Below are 17,250 nucleotides of genomic sequence, written 5' to 3'. Positions count from 1 at the left end.
ACAAAACAGACTTGGGCCCTCGGTGGGCGGGGGGCGGGAGAAGGACCCTATCCCGGTGAAATCGAGCGCTGGCTTTAACTGGCTTCATGGGAATGACGATGGATGTCGCCGGATCCTGCTTTGGAAATGGGCGTTTAATGAAACCTTAGAAACTCCCCCCCCCAAATCAGCCCCCCGAAAAACCACTTTTCCTGCCCGGGGTGTGGCAATATCGCTCACCATGCGGGGTAGTCAGCCGGGAGTGTTCCAGGCAAAGCTGGTCTGGCCCAGGACCTGCCTGAGGAGCAGGCCCGTCTCAGCCGGGGCCTCACTGACAGTGGCCAGCACCGGCTGCTTTGGAAAGGTCGTGAGACGGCTCTGTGGGGCAGGAGCTGTCTTTCTGCACTGAGTTTGTACAGCACCTAGTGTAACGGGCTCCCAGGCCCTGGACACTGCGGTTAGACAAATAATAAATAGTATTAGGAGGAGTCGGGGGCAAAGAGCCTAACTCAGGTTTCGATGGAGTTTGATAAGTTTATGAATGGGATGGGATGACGGGGTTGCCTGCGATAGCAGGGGTCTGGCTCTTCCAGTCCTATGTTCCTATGAAGTGCAGGAAACCTGCATTTATATGGCATCCCCCACAGACCTTTACAAACCGAAATCACTCCGCCTGCCTCTGAAATGCGGCCACTTCTGGGGGCTGGAACACAGCAGCTGTTTAATAGCTCACGGCAGCACAGCACAATAGTTTAGGACATGAAGAGAATATGAATACAGTGTCCAGTATGACAGGGGTTATTTTAGGCCAGCGGGCTGTATTCTCCCAAACTGGAATTTGGCCCGAACACTGGGATCCACCCTGCCGTCTTTGCAAAAGGATCTTCAGGATACAAGTGGTCACAATCAAATGCACAGTACTCTACTTAGGAAGGAACAATCAATTGCACATATACCAAATGGGCAATGCCTGCCTAGGAAGGAGTACTGCGGAAAGGGATCTGGGGGTCATAGTGGATCACAAGCTAAATATAGGTCAATGGTGTAACGCTGTTGCAAAAAAAGTGAACATCATTCTGGGCTGTATTAGCAGGAGTGTTGTAAGCAAGACAGGAGAAGTCATTCTTCCGCTCTGCTCTGTGCTGATTAGGCCTCAACTGGAGTATTGTGTCCAGTTCTGGGCACCACATTTCAGGAAAGATATGGACAAACTGGAGAAAGTCCAGAGAAGAGCAACAAAAATGATGAAAGGTCTAGAGAACATGACCTATGAGGGAAGATTGAAAAAATTGGGTTTGTTTAGTCTGGAGAAGAGAAGACTGAGAGGGGACATGATAACAGTTTTCAAGTACATAAAAGTTTGTTAAAAGGAGGAGGGTGAAAAATTGTTGTTCTTAACCTCTGAGGATGGGACAAGAAGCAATGGGCTTAAATTGCAGCAAGGTAGGTTTAGGTTGGACATTAGGAAAAACTTCCTGTCAGGGTGGTTAAGCACTGGAATAAATTGCCTAGGCAAGTTGTGGAATCTCGGTCATTGAAGGTTTTTAAAAACAAGTTAGACAAACACCTGTCAGGGATGGTCTAGATCAGGGGTCGGCAACCCTTTCAGAAGTGCTGTGCCGAGTCTTCATTTATTCACTCTGATTTAAGGTTTCGCGTGCCAGTAATACATTTTAACATTTTTAGAAGGTCTCTTTCTATAAGTCTATAATATATAACTAAACTACTGTTGTATGTAAAGTAAATAAGGTTTTTAAAATGTTTAAGAAGCTTCATTTAAAATTAAATTAAAATGCAGAGCCCCCCGGACCGGTGGCCAGGACCCGGGCTGTGTGAGTGCCACTGAAAATCAGCTCACATGCCGCCTTCGGCACGTGTGCCATAAGTTGCCTACCCCTGGTCTAGATAATACTTAGCCCTGCCATGAGTGCAGGGGACTGGACTAGGAGACCTCTCAAGGGCCCTTCCAATCCTACGATTCTATTATCTCAATTTTACACAGTACCCCCTGGAACTGTGTTGGGGCATCAATCCTGAACTGCTGGAGACAAGAGCACACCCTATTGAAAGATGTGCCTGGAGACCATGGGGAATGGCACACTCAAAGGAGATAAGATAGATCCTCATCCAAGCAGTGACCAGGCCAATCCTTCTAGGCTAAATCCACAGTCTAGTGAATGCAAAGTGTTCGATGGGCGCTGTCTATTGTGCACCCCTCACTGCTGTATCTGAGGGTCTGAGAGGGCTGGAGGCTGAAGTGGCCAAAGTAGAATCTGCTGCTCAAATGCGGCCCATGCTGGTCTACAGAGCCCACAAAGGCCCTTGCATTCCATAAAGAGGAGGAGGAGTCCTGTGGAAGCTACAGGTGTAATAAAACCCTGAGCCACAGGAGTGCGGGCTGGGAAGAGACTGGACATTGACCTGTGTCACATGGCATGAGTCAGGGTTACAACCCCTGTCATGGGTCAGCATCGCTATCCACCGACCCCAAAGCAAATACAATACTACTGCTTCCGGTGTCCTTCCTGCTCAGTAGCCGGGTGGGCACGTATTACTTCTGTCAACAGCAGTCCTGATGTGCTCAAGAAATAGAGCGCTATGCTTTTATTGGGACATTTTGGGGGGTTCTCTTGTCAGACTGACCACTGGGGCAGTTCTGTTTAGAGCTGATTGGAAACTTTAGTGGAAACAGCTATGACAGAAAAAAATGGTTTTGACAAGACTGAATTTTTTTTACAAACTCATATTTCTATTTCAACCAAATTACCCAGGGACTATTGCTTTTTAACACTGAAATAAAATGTAGACGTTTTCCTAAAATAAAATGTTCTGAAATGGAAATTTGGGGGATTTTCTGTTCTGCAGGATGGAAATGGAAATTCTGAATTTTGATCAGTACGTTATCTGACACTTTCTGCTTCTAACTTTCTCTCCCACTTGCCAATGGCACTTGGTTACTATTGGACATTTTATCAGAAAAGTTCTTTAATGTCCTAGTACGTACCTGTTTTGTAAAGATACCAGTATATCTGTTTGAAGAATCCAAGGATAATTTTATGGAAACTTTCAAATTTGTTTTCATTTAGAAGTGTTTGAAGCACAACCAGTTTTTGTTTCTCATTCAAACTTTTTTTTGCATTTTTTTTCTGATTTAAAAAATATTGAAAACATTTATCAAGATAGTTATTAAAAATTATTTACCAAAAAAACAGGTTTTGCTAAACCATTTCAGTAACGTTTTTGTTCATTTTTTGAATTAAAAAAGGCACAACTTTTATCAAAAATGTTCCTTTCTTGCAAATTTTCATGGAATTTTTTATTTAAAAAAGACCATATTTTTCAAAACCAAACCAAACCCCTGTTTATTTAAAAAGTTTTGACTTGCTTTAACTTTAATTGTTTTTGGTGCAAGAAGATTGGCATCAAATGCCAAGCTGTTGGCACTCAGGTTTTTATCCTTCTGCCCATAAGTATTGGATATTAATAGATCACCCTGAGCTGTATTGCGATACTCTCAAAATGCTAACTACAGATATCTTAACTCTGCTTGGTCTTCAAAATCAAGTCCTTTGTTATATTTTGATAACCCACCTGACTGGGCCTAATAAGGGCTTGTATTGCTGTATCAAAGATAACGGATTAAATGAAATATTTGTGGATCATCGTAGGCCTGGTTTGACATGCGGAGTTAGATATGGGAGAGGCCTCGTTTCTTGGGAGACAGGATTAGGGAGGTAAATGGAGCAGCAGGCTGGGAACAGAATGTCTGTACTAGCTATGAGAAGGGGGAGCACCCGGCGAACTATTTTCAATGGACAAGCTAAGCCTGGAACATAAGAGGAGGTAAAGAGCAAGTCGTGCATGGACAGTGCGTGGCCAGAGCATGCTATACAGGGATTGGTTCCTACAAAGTGAACAAGCCAAGCCCAAAGCGTGTGATGCAATGTAGGTGCAATGGAACGTGTAAATGTCTATAAAGGAAGAGGTTTGCTGTGTAACTTTGAATGTGTGCTACGCCCTATACCCACCCCCTACACTTGAGTCTGATCAACTGAGCATAGTTGTGCTGTACACCACGTAAAGGAACCTGAGTGATGAGGCTGGACCAGGACTGAATTCTTGGGTGACCGAGTGGAAGAGGTCTTGGGGGAGCTCCCACAACCAATATCTATTATTAACTCATTCAGAATAGCATAGCAAGCTAACTGCCATTTGCAATGTACTACTAACTGCTGCTTGATGTGTTGTGCAACAGCTCCATTGAACAAAACAATTGGTTAGCAGTCTGCTACTAATAGGAAACCTTCCCTGTTTAACTGAAGTCCACATGGGCCAACTTTGGCCCAGCTGGCATTGAACCAGGGGCTTTATTTTCTTGGCACCTCTCAGCTGGCACAGCCATGACCGCAGTATAAACAGTGGTGAGCCATCAGTCCCTGGGCTGCTCGTGTTCTGTACTCTCTTTGCAGGCCTTTCAGATACTTGCCCTCTTGACTGAGAGTTTTTCCGCCCTCCCAAATTTTACACCTCTTTCATGGGCAATCAAGAAGCTCATGTGGTAGCAGTAGGTCTTTTGCACTCTGCTTCACATGTTTATTGTACATACTTGGACGATGCCTTTTCTTTATGCCTGGCCAGAGGACAAGTCAGACTTTCATGTGACACGTCTCAGTACTCCAATGGGTGCTGTGGGTTATGGTAAATATTTCCAACCTTCAACCTGTGTGAAACGTTCTTCACCCACAATTGCATATGCAACCATTTAATCTGGTCTAGTTCCAGTATGTTTTTGTATTGAGAAGTACCTGGCTTTTTTTTAATTTGCCATCCATCTAGAATTACTCTCTCCAGTTCTTGCAATGCCGGGTCATTCTATGTTTAATGTTTGAGACTGTCAGATTTTGTTTCAGAAACGGTATAACTGAATTATATTTACCACTTCCTAAAGCATCCTGCTCTCACTATGTCAAACGCTGCTTAATGGCATCTCTCCATAGCGTGGCTTTTGCTTATTCGATGACGGCTATTTGAAACCAACTTTGTTTTCAGTTTTAACATTGGTGAGTCACTGATTTCCCTGTCTATGCATACTGACATTATAGTGCACTGAGCTTCAATAGCTCTTCTGAGATTCACTTTTTCTGTGTTTATTTCCAAAGTCCCAAACAGGGCCGGATTTACACCTTACGCACCCCTAGACCCAGCATCTGCAGTGCCCCCCTGGCCTACAGCTGACCTTCATATTGTACACAGTTTTAGAGAGGTGAGGTGCCCCTAAAACGCTGGCACCCCTTGGCACGTGCCTACCGTGCCTAGTTGGAAATCTGGCCCTGGTCCCCATCAATCTCTCGTAGATCCTTGCTTTGAGAGCTGCTTGGAAGTGTTTCCACAAGACTTTTTCACTGGAAAATGACGATTCGTTGAAACTGAAGCTATTTGCAGGAAAGGGCTGGTTTGCCCCATTTTGAAAACAAAACAAAAAAAAAAAAAACCCCAACCCCTTCTAAATTGTTAAAATGGGACTTTCAACTTTTTCTGGAAAAAAAAAAAAAAAAAAACACATTCTGTTTGGGTCAAAATGACTTTTTGTTTCAAAATTTAATTGAATTTAGAGTAAAAAATGTAATGACTAAATAAATACATAAAAAGGTCGACATCAAAATGAAACATTTTTACTGGCAAAGCCTGATCTGGTGATTTTTTTTTTTCAGATTTTTGGCTCATGAAAATGTTTGCGATTTCGATTTTTCATTGCAATTCGAGACGGGATTTTTTCCCTTAAATCTCTGAAATTCTCGTGGGATGGGAAACCTGTTTCCCAACCGGCTCGGCTTGCTTTGTAACTGTATCGAGACCCTACATGACTCGGATTCTGCAGCAGTCGCATCAGCGCTGTGTCCTTCCGCTGTATGTTCACAAACACACCCATGGACACCTGCAGCCCAGTTTTGTGCAATCATTGGGCTTCTGGTCATTCTTCAATGCAGCCTTCAGGAGGGCAAAGTTTGGGAGCCCTTTGCGGTTCCTCTGCCTAGGGGTGGTTCCAATCCCACGTTCACAAGGGGTCCCCTTGGTGTCTTCAGCCAAACAGAAGTTCCTGGGCTCACTGCAGGGGGAACTGGAGGGAATTCACAGGCCTGTGCTGTACAAGAGGTCAGACTAGATGATCTAGTCCCTCCTGGGCCTACACTTTATGAGTCTCTGAACCACTGAAACAGGGCCGGCTCCAGGCACCAGCGCAGCAAGCAGGCGCTTGGGGCGGCCAATGGAAAGGACAGCATGTCCGGGTCTTCGGCAGTGGGTCCCTCGGTCCCTCTCGGAGGGAAGGACCTGCCGCTGAATTGCCGCCGAAGGATGAAGCACTGGTGGTAGAGCTGCCACTGAAGTGCCACCAATTGTGGTGGCTTTTTTTTTTTTTTTCGCCGCTTGGGGCGGCAAAAATGCTGGAGCCGGCCCTGCACTGAATACACCCCATTCTCAGCTTAAACGTAATGCTAATGCACTGAGGTTGTAGTGAGCAAGTGCAGAGTATAATGGAGAATGCTAGAGGGAGCTGGGGAAGGCCTGAGGCCTGGTGCTGCCTCCCCCATGCACAGACACCTACCTTGACAGTAGAGGGACACTGAACGCAAGCAGTAGCGCTCGACTGTTGACTTCTGACTGTTTCTCCTGAGATCCCGGGGAGGTATTAGCTGTTTCGAAGCACCGCCAATCCATTAGCAGGAGTGAGTGGAAGAAGCACTTATCACCTTCTGGCCTTTGGCCTGCTCCAGCTTGGAAACCCAAACCCAAAGAGATTCAGAGATTCCAAGGCCAGAAGGGACCATTGTGATCGTCTCGTCTGACCTCCTGTATAGCCCAGGCCAGAGACCTGCCCCACAGTAATCCCTAGAGCCGAGCTTTTAGAAAACCAGCCAATCTTGATTCAAAAATTGTCACTGATGGAGAATCCACCACAACCCTTGGTAAATTGTTCCAGTTGTTAATTAACTTTCCCCATTGAAAACGCACGCCTTATTTCCAGTCTGAAATTGTCTAGCTTCAACTTCCAGCCATTGGAACGTGTTAGACCTTCCTCTGCTAGATTGAAGAGCCCGTTATCAAATACTTGTTCCCCACGTAGATGCTTGTAGACTGTGATCAAGTCACCCCTTAACTTCTTCTTTGCTAAACTAAATAGATTGAGCAAGTTGAGTCTATCACAACAAGGCCGTTTTCTGATCCTTAAATCATTCTTGTGGCTCTTCTCTGACCCCTCTCCAATTTATCCACATCCTTCTTGAACCGTGGACACCAGAGCTGGACCCAGCATTCCAGCAACGGTCACACTAGGGCCAAATGACTGATGGGCTACCCAGGAATGCTGCTGGCCTCACTCGCAAAACCTGCATTAATCCAGCTCCCCCACTGACATGCAATCGGAAACTGTCTTTAGGTATAAACTTGGCTGAGCGTGACAAGTAAACGGTCACCAGCAGCAGCGGTGGTGTGAGAGATATCCACTGTAGTTTCTGAGAGGTGGCAGGCCGTGCTTCCCTGATTCCCTGGCCGCGTGCTCAGAGACTGGCGCTGCGTGCTGGCCGAGGGCCGTGCTTCTTAGCGAGGCCACAGAAGGTTCTGTGATGCCACTGACCCATTACCCGAGCAGAGCCGAGATCCCCCTGCAAGATACAAGTTGATCCGGCTGCACGCACCTGGAGTGCCTGGCTCTCTCGCCGGCTCGGGCGCTGAACGGCACCGCTGCTCTGGGAGCGAGCGTTCAGCCGCCCAGGGGATGGCTGTGGGTTTGGTCCTGCACGGCGGGCGCTGATGGGGATTGTGCCATTGATTTCAATGGTAGCAGGAGCAGGCTCTGTATCACCATCCTACACTCCTCCCAACCCCACAGTGAGCTCTTCTCCCCAGCCCAGCCTCTCTGACCTGAATCTGACCCCCTAACCTCCTCCGCTCCCCTGACCCCCAACCCCCTCCGCTCCCCTGACCCCCAACCCCCTCCGCTCCCCTGACCCCCAACCTCTCTGGTCTTCTATCCACCACCTCCTCCACTTTCTCTGATCTCACACCCTCTCCCTCCACCCCCCGGCCTACTGGCCTGATATCCCCCTACTCCCTTACTCATGACGGTTCCCTGCTGCTCCCAGCTAGAGTCAGAGAGTTAAGGCCAGAAGGGGCGACCAGAGCACCCAGTCAGACCTCCTGCAGAGCACGGGCCCACCCAGCCCCCTCACGCTAAACCCAGCAACTGAAATGAGTCCGAAGTATTAGCGCCTGGCTGCAGGAGACTGGCTGAGTATGTGCCACAGGCGGGGAATAGGAAGGACTGAGGCGCACCAGTGCCCGAGGTAACCATTTCCCTGCTATCGTGGTGGCATGAGCTAGCCCCACATAATCCTGGCAAGTGACCCGCACTCACACACTGCAGAGGAAGGGGACCTGCCCCCCTGCCCGAGTCCCTGCCAGTCTGAGCTGGGGAAATTCCTTCCTGACCGCGCGCCCGGTGATCAGCTAGGCTCTGAGCACGTGAGCGAGAGCCAGCCAGCCCAGCGGCTGAGCGAGAGAGACCTGCTGCCATCACCCCGTCCTGCGTCCCACGTCTCGCTGTGGCCATCCCTGACGCTTCAGAGGAAGGAGACAAATCAAAACAAAACCCAGAATACACTGGGGGTGGGGGACACCTTCCTGATCCCTGCAGATGACTGGCTGGGCCCTGAAGCATGACATTTTAGAAACTTAAGACATAAAGTGGAAGGGACCTTCCAGGGCTGTAGAGCCTTGGGCCCCCCCAAACTTTCTGACCTCCTAGCCACCTCCTCGTCCCTCTCCCTCGCCTCCATTCCCCTCAGGCTCCAGCTTGTCTTTTTCTCTCCCCTCTGTATAACTCCCTCATCAATCATTTTCTCTCAGTCGTCTATCTGGGCCGTTTCCCCTGCCCCTGTCTCTCTATCACGTCCTAGCACGCCGTTAGCCGGCAATTGCCTTTCTCGCTGGGCAGCGTTTGGGTTGCAATGCCCGAGGAGAAAGGAATGGGGTCGGATGGGGAATAGCTGTCCTACCGCCAGCCCTGCTGGGCTTTCCAGTCCATGCAAAGGGCTGTAAGTAACAAGCACTGAGTTATCACCGGCAGCTGCTTGGAGCACAGCAGTTCAGTCGCTGAATCTGTCACCAGCCTGGGGTACAATCGGTAACAAGTCATTTGCCTGGATTTCGTGTGGTTTCAAGCGAAACGTTAGGACAAACACACCCCAAGACCCCGTAGGGAGCAGGTGTTCAATTCTTCCTCCTGGTTGCTCTTGGTTTAATTGACCACAGACTGTTTTGGGGCTCAGGCAAACAAAGAAAAATATCTTACGTTTCTAGAATGCCATTCACTCCCCAAAGCTCTTTGCAAACGATAACCATCACTGTGATGCAGCCACCTCTGGGGTGGAATGTGGCAGCTGTTTAACAGGTAACGGCACTGCACAACAGTTTTGGGTGGAAAGCGTAGAAAACCGTTGTAACCAGGGGAAATCGCAAGGCGCGTGTAGGCTGGCAGAATGTCATTTCCTAGCCAAGCAGTCGGGCAGGGCTTTGGGATCACACTTGCTGCCTAGCAAAAGGTGTTCAGAGGTACCAGTCTTATCGGAAAGGGCAGCAGCTCCAGCAGACCAGCGCCCCCAGCTGGTAGAATAGTACCTACGGCATCAACAACCCCACTCACCCACAAGCACCATGTTGCGGTGGTTTCCTATCCAGGTACCGAGCTGGCCTGAGTCACCTTCCTGAGCCTGGGAAAACTGCCTTGATCATGAACCGGAGCTGGATGTCTCCAGGCAGAGTAGGTCCCGGTCCTCCCACCATGATCGCTTTGTGTTGGGTTCCGCTTAACAGGCCAAATCTCTCCCTGGGAGTCGGCAGAGTTGTACGTAGCTCTTTGCATTTCACAACTGGTGTAACTCACCACGGCTGTCTCCTTTCTGCCTCCCCAGGGAACTGAGAGCTGGTCATTGCTGCCCGGAGCAGTGTCAGAGGCAGGGGCACAGCCAGGCGCCAGGGGAAAGGGGGAGCGAAATTTTGGGAGGGACGGGGGAAAAACTCTCAGTCAAGAGCGTGAACATCTGACCAGGCTGCAGAGAGACTATGGAACACGAGCGGCCAAGGAACTGACGGCTCACCCCTGTTTATACTGCGGTCCTGGCTACCAGCTGAGAAGTGCCAAGAAAATAAAGCCCCTGGTTCACTGCCAGCTGGTCCTCTTACCACCTATCCCCTATGGGCCGGCTAAGCCCCGCAGTGGAACTGATGGCAAAGCTCACACTGGGGGACCAGAGCTATAGCGGACAAGGCGACTTTGCTACAGTTACGGCGTAATTTCTGCTGAAGACACCTACCCCTGAACCCTGAGACATCCCCCCCCACTCACCCAGTGCCCTCAGTCTCTGCTCCCCCTGCCCCCTCTCCTCCAGCCTCGGCTGTGCAGTGCGAAAGCGGCCCCTTTACGAGCAGGCCTGGAATCAGAAAGACACATTCAGCCGCAGTTCCAAGCCCTTGACCCCGCGGAGCACATCCCTGTTAAGAACAGCGTGTTCCTTCACGCCTGGCAGCCGGGAGGTCACAGAGGTTAGCAGCATGCGGATTGGCCCGGCCCAGCGTCTGCAGCGTGGGGAGATCTGCAGCGGCCTCTCTGGGGCACTGCAGGGCGGGTCGTGGATTGGGCTGCTCATTGGAGGTGCCTTTCATGGCTGGGAGACCTTCAGCTGAGCCCGATGGAGGAGGAAGAGTCCGCGACGGTCCTATGGTGATCTCTAGCTCCAGCGCGGGAGGGAGGTTCTGCACCAGTCTCTCAATAGCAGAAGCTGGGGGGCAACCAACTAACCAGATTGAAGATGGAGCTTGATAAGTAAGGGGGTGACATGAAGGGCTTGCCTGGGGTGGCAGGGCCTGGCCTGGATGGCCCACGAGGCCCCTGCCAGTCCTGCATCCCTGGTCTAGTGAAAAGATCCCCCCCTTATGGGTGCAGCGAGGCTCAGAGGGATCCTAAAATTCCTTCCAAACAGCTTATAGAACGACTTCACCAATGCCAGAAATGCAGCCACTTCTGGGGGGAAACACAGCAGCCCCATGGCCACAGCACACAACAGTTTAGGAGGCAAAGGAGACTCCTCTGTTCAGCTGAAGCCACAAGGGGAACCCGGAGAGGGAGAATGTAATTCTGGAATCTGGCCCAGGGAGAGAGGCTCCCCAGGGGACCGTCAGTGACTGCAGGTGGGCAGGACTTTGGTTTGCCTTCTCAATCTCAGCCGAAAGACAGGCCCTCTAGCAGCACAGCGCCCCCTAGCAGGGGGCAGAGACTCAGAGGGAGGAGCCATCCGTGCCACGTCACTCCATCTCCGGCAGCTGCTGCCTTTTCCTTGGAGAGCTCCTGGCCAAAGCCCTGCCCCTGCCTATCCCGTCAGCCGGGAGGGGGCGTAAATCAGCAGGCAGGCTCAGGTCTGCGTTCGGCACCCATGTCACTGACGTACTAGTTACAGGGAAGCCTGGACTCCCAGCAATGCAGCAGGGGCTCCCCTGGCAGCTGGTGGCCAGGACACTAGCCATATTGTAAAGATTCAAACAAGAGGCAGTGTTCCCTAGTGCCTAGAGCCTCGGACTTAGGAAACCTGGGTGTTAGTCCTGGCTGTGCCACTGACCTGCTCTCTGACAGCTGGCCAGTCCCTGCCTCTCTCTGGGCCTCAGTTTCCCCTCTCCCCCTCTGCCAGTTCAGCCCGTCAGCTCTTCGGGGCAGGGACTGACTGTTGACTCTGGCCAAGGGAGTGAGTGGGGCCCTGGTCCTCGTCGGGGCCTGGAGTGGCTCCTGTGATCCAGACAAGACCTCACAGTAGGGGCGAGTTGGTTTACTATGAGCCAGTGTCAGACGGTCGGCCAGGAGAGGCACCCGAAAGTTACTTTTTCTGAAGCTTTGGCTGAACGGCCAAAAACTTTTCAGCGTAGAAAATGAGCAGGAAATTCCACTGGGCTAAACCCAGAGCCTCTCGCCACAGCTCCCAATGAAGCCAGTGGGTGAACCAGATCCCCACATCCGAACAGACTTGAGCGCTGGATCCAGTTTGGGATTGGGCGTTAAGGTGTGATTAGGGGGCGAGCCTGGTGCTACAGCCCCGGGGCACTCAGCCTCCGCTAAGCACCAGAGGTGCACACCAGACCAAGCGAGCCCCTCCTAGCAACCTCTGTGGCGGCGGTGCGGCCTCTCTCTTTCATGCCGTATGGCTAGCACTCCCCTACTGGGAACTGGGGGAGGGGGGACCAGCCCTAGGGACAACCAGATGGAGAGCATGGGAACCCCCCAGTCCTGATAACCTGCCCCCACGAAACGAAAAGCTCTATGCAAGCAGCACGCCTGGCCAACATGCCAACACGCGTGACCAGGGGCAGAAAATCGCTTCTGGGGTGCAGCCCTGAATGCTCCACGGCCTCATATTGATTGGGGTGGAAGGATTTGATTGGGGGGGGGGGCAAATGTTAGCAAACGTCCATTTCATTGTATGCACACAAACCAGCGAAAACAGGTCTCCACTGATCTTCGTGGGAATTTGTAGTGAGGCAAAGCAAGAAAATGTTCCTTGGGAACTTATTCGAGTTCGATTTGAGGAGATTTACTCTGTCTATTTCGACACGGGATATTGACACTTTGTGTTTTAACGATTATAAAGCTTTAAAATCTCAGTGTCTCCTCTCATTAAAGAATTATTCGGACACTCCCCCCCGCCCCGCTCCATCATCTGGGAAAATGTCCATCGATCAGAACAGGGGGAAAATGCTTCCAAATGAACCTCAGTATTACCCAGCGACATTATAACAGAATAAAAATCGCATTCTGCTAAGCCTAAATATAGCCCGAATTGCATCCGGAAAGGAGGAGGGGCTGGTGGTGAAAGTCTGGGATGGAGGACACCTCGGTCCTAGGGGCAGAACCGTCCCAGGTCCCGTCGGGCAGGTTCTGGGGTTTTATTGGATGACAAATTGGACTAGTTTTAGTTTTTCTACAAAAAAATCCTGAATATTGACTCTCATTTTTTCACCTCCCTTCTCCTTTTCTCAGGGGAAAAATGGAAAAAGGGGCAGGGAGAAAAAAGGGGAGGGGGGGAAACTAAACCAGTTGCTGAAACACACACCAAAAACTAATCAGTTTTAAATGAGAATTTTCTCCAAAAATGGTAATCACCAAAATAAAAGGAGGGGAGCCATTTCCCCCTCACCCTGTGGAGCCTGACTTGAATCAGCAGCAGCCCGGCCTTCGCTCTCTGCTGCCAGCTGGCTCTGGACTTGCCCTGACATCCCTTTTGCCTCCTGGCTTTGAGCGCTCCCTGGCCCCCGCAGCGGCCCAAGGGCAAGGCAACCCCTTGCTGGTCGCACTGGGCGAGGAGAGGGGCTGGCCCCGGTGAGCCCAGCCTGTGCTGTTGACAGCAAACATGAGCTGTTCCGCGGCACCGGTTCAGCTCCGGGTGAGGGTAAATAGATGCGGCGGAGGCAGAGCCTGACCAGGGCGCTCTGGATTCGCCCTGAACTGGACAAGGAGCTCGTGGCACACGGCGAGGGGAGCATTCAGGCAAAGGAAAGTGGGTTTCAGGCCTTCCTGATCTGAGAGCAGCAGCTGCAGTGTCCTTCCCCCTCCCTGGCCCCTGCCCCACACGAATCCAATACCACCCGACAAGCACCCAACACGTCCCGGAGACAGGGGCTGATTAGTACTTAACCCTATTGTACAGTGGGAGAAACTGAGGCAGGGAGCACCAGCTACCACGCTGAGGAGTGTGGGATGGATAGCCAGCTAGCTTCCAGGTATTCAGTATTGCTATCGCATCTAGGGCCTCAGTCACACACCAGGCCCCCTGGGCTTGGCACTGTACAAACATAGACAGTCCGGGCCCTGAGGCAGCTGGCTAAGGCCAGACTGAGGGGGGACAGGGAGCACCAGGTACCGAAGAGCCGATATGTGCTTGCCTGGAACGCTGCTGTCACAGCGCACCCCAGCTGTTTAACCACAGGCAGAGAGAGCCTGGGTCGCCTCTCACTTCCACGGGTGTCAATCCGGAGTAACAGTGGGCTCGCCCGAACGCAGAGCTGGGGGACGTGCCAAGAGAATCAGACCCAGGTGGTCTTTTTGCGAACACACATGGGCCTACGAAACGTGCACCCACCGGTTTTGGCACCTGCGCTGAATTACTGGGGCAGATGGGGACCCTCTGCTCTGTGCCCACAACCCGGGGAGCTGGGTGGATAAAGGCTTTGTCCCGGCTCATGCCACGGGTGGCCAAGCAACTGAGGCCCGGGACTGGGACTGAGGAATTGAAGGCTCCCCCACACTGCTCTAGCAGGGAGGGACCAGCTCTAGGGATGAGCGGGCCGGTCTCTCTCCAGAGGCCCTTTCTACACAGATTGCCAACAAGGGGCCAATTAGTGCCCACCGTGCTGGCCGTTAGTGCGAGGTGCACACCTGGACTTGAGCCTCCCTCCCCTCCAGACTCAGTGCTCAACGTCCACTCAGTAGCCGTCACCTGTCGGGACTGATGGGCTGAGTGGAACAGGTGCCTTAGAGGGGAAAAGGCTCTGTAGCCCACCCCCACGCTAGCCAGTCCCCTGCAGATTCTTTCCCCTGCATCCCTCGGCCACTCAGCATCAGCGGGGCACACAACTCAGATCCTCCTGTTCCACAAGCCAAGCCTGTAGAGCATCTCCGGTAGCTGTGTGCAGTGCAGGGCCCATGACACACGCTTGAGCAGTTCTGATTCCATCCAGTGGAGGGTGGGAGTGCCACATACACACAAGCCAGTCCATGGGATGCATGCAAGCAGCAGGTGCTGCTGTCTGAGTGGTTGGGGGAGACTGGTTTTGTTTAAAGACTTCAGCTCATCTGTTGCTTCCGCTCATGAAGAAGCTGTGACCTGGGTGCGGTGCACATTTGGGGCCCCAGGGCCCGCTGCAGGGCTGTGTATTACTCTGAGAAGCTGTCAGGCTGAGCTGACGTCAGGGAGTGGAGCTGCTGGGACCTCTTCCAGGAGTTCTCCTTGGGCAAGGTGAGCTGGGAGCATTTGCAAGGCCGGGGGCTTGAGGCGCTGGCTGTGTGGGTGGGACACAGACACTCACGTCTGCACACAGAGACAGCCACGCACACCCAGACCTGCAGTCTGCACGTGTCTAGAGGCAGAGAGGAAGACAGGCAAGTAAACACACACACACACACACACACAAACAGAACCTGATCTCTCTCTTTCTCACACACACAACTAAATACACAACAGAACCTAATCTCTCTCTCACACACACAGACACACAACAGAACCTAATCTCTCTCTCACACACACAGACACACAACTAAATACACAAACGGAACCTGATCTGTCTCTTTCTCTCTCTCTCTCTCTCTCTCTCACACACATACAACTAAATATACAAACAGAACCTGATTTCTCTCTCTCTCTCTCTCTCACACACACACACACACAAACGGAACCTGATCTCTCTCTCTCACACACATACAACTAAATATACAAACAGAACCTGATTTCTCTCTCTCTCTCTCACACACACACACACACACAAACGGAACCTGATCTCTCTCTCTCATATACACACACAACTAAATATACAAATGGAACCTGATCTGTCTCTTTCTCTCTCTCACACCCACACACACCTATTCACACAAACAGAACCCTATCTCTCTCTCTCTCTCTCTCTCTCTCACACACACACACACACACAAACAGAACCCTATCTCTCTCTCTCACACACACACACACACACAAACAGAACCCTATCTCTCTCTCTCACACACACACACACACACAAACAGAACCCTATCTCTCTCTCTCACACACACACACACACACAAACAGAACCCTATCTCTCTCTCTCTCACACACACACACACAAACAGAACCCTATCTCTCTCTCTCTCACACACACACACACAAACAGAACCCTATCTCTCTCTCTCTCACACACACACACACAAACAGAACCCTATCTCTCTCTCTCTCACACACACACACACAAACAGAACCCTATCTCTCTCTCTCTCACACACAACTAAACACACAAACAGAACCCTATCTCTCTCTCTCTCACACACAACTAAACACACAAACAGAACCCAATCTCTCTCTCTCTCACACACAACTAAACACACAAACAGAACCCAATCTCTCTCTCTCTCACCCACCCACCCACAACACCTGAGGGGAGGAGGGGTAATGGTGGAGACTGCTGAGTACTTTGCCAAGTGACTTCTATACAGAATTTGGGAAGAGATAGACTCCTTCGCCATCTAAAGTTTCTCACTGAGCAATCCACTTTCGGAGCCTGATTCTGTTCTCATTTACACTGGTGTAGATCTGGAGTCACTCCATTGGCTTTGCTGGAGTCACTCCGCATTTATGCCGGAGTTGCTGAGAACAGAACCTGGCCCAGTGCCCTTCTCTTTGGGGTAAATGTCACCCTTTTACTTCAGTATGAAACAGCCTCCCAGACAGCGAGCCGCAGTGTGAACACCAAGCATTGTATGAAGCTATGGGGCAGGTGAGTCAGCCCCATCGCCACAGGGAAATGGTGCCCTGGGACCATTCCAGGGTCACTTCCTCTCAGCCATTCTGGGCTGGGGGTGCAGCTAACACAAGGAGGAGGCAGAAGACAGAGACTAAAAGGGTTTCCATCCTAGAGGGAGTTCAGGACTCCAATCCAACAGGCCCCATGTACACCCCCTGGGGGAAGGGAGCCCCCCCGAGCCTGCCATACAGATGCCCTCGGTTGCCAGGGTTTGCGGAAGGATCCCTCCGTGCACTTCCCAGAAACGTGTACCAGGCTTGGCACTTCACCCGAAGTGCTCCAGCCACTCAGAAAGGACAGGTGGGGAAACTGAGGCACGGGGCAGGGACGTGACTTGCCCAGGACCACGACTTGCCCAGGGCCACAGAGCAGGGGAAAGAACTCAGGAGTCCAGCTCCCCACACCCAGCCACCACATCCAGCCACAGCTCTCCCCTCTCCCTACTGCCCCCATACACAGCCCCAGGCTAGGTGCTAGCAGGGCTAACATTATGGGGGAGGGTGGAACAATTGTGGCAGGAGGGGGGATGTTCTCGCCAGCCCTGCTCCCCCCAGCACGGCCCCCCCGACGGTACTCACTCAGCCTGGGGTTGGTGACGTAATTCCTGGTGACGGCCTGGACATGCTCCTGGGCCCCTGCCAGCGCCGCTGGGTGCCCGCCGAGCCTCACCTCTACCTTGGCAGCCAT

General features: G+C 51.5%; 1 protein-coding gene across 1 annotated transcript in view; it reads right to left on the bottom strand.

Moving 5' to 3' along the window:
* ATP6V1B1 (ATPase H+ transporting V1 subunit B1) overlaps positions 1-17,250 on the bottom strand; it is an 80,876-nt gene extending 63,626 nt beyond the window's left edge. The window contains exon 1 of the mRNA XM_054030940.1: positions 17,142-17,250. Coding sequence (XP_053886915.1) covers positions 17,142-17,250 — 109 coding nt within the window. The remainder of the gene's footprint in view (positions 1-17,141) is intronic.

Source organism: Malaclemys terrapin, chromosome 5 (genome assembly GCF_027887155.1).
Source record: "Malaclemys terrapin pileata isolate rMalTer1 chromosome 5, rMalTer1.hap1, whole genome shotgun sequence".
NCBI classification, from domain to species: domain Eukaryota; kingdom Metazoa; phylum Chordata; order Testudines; family Emydidae; genus Malaclemys; species Malaclemys terrapin.
This window is presented reverse-complemented; position numbering and strand designations above follow the sequence as displayed.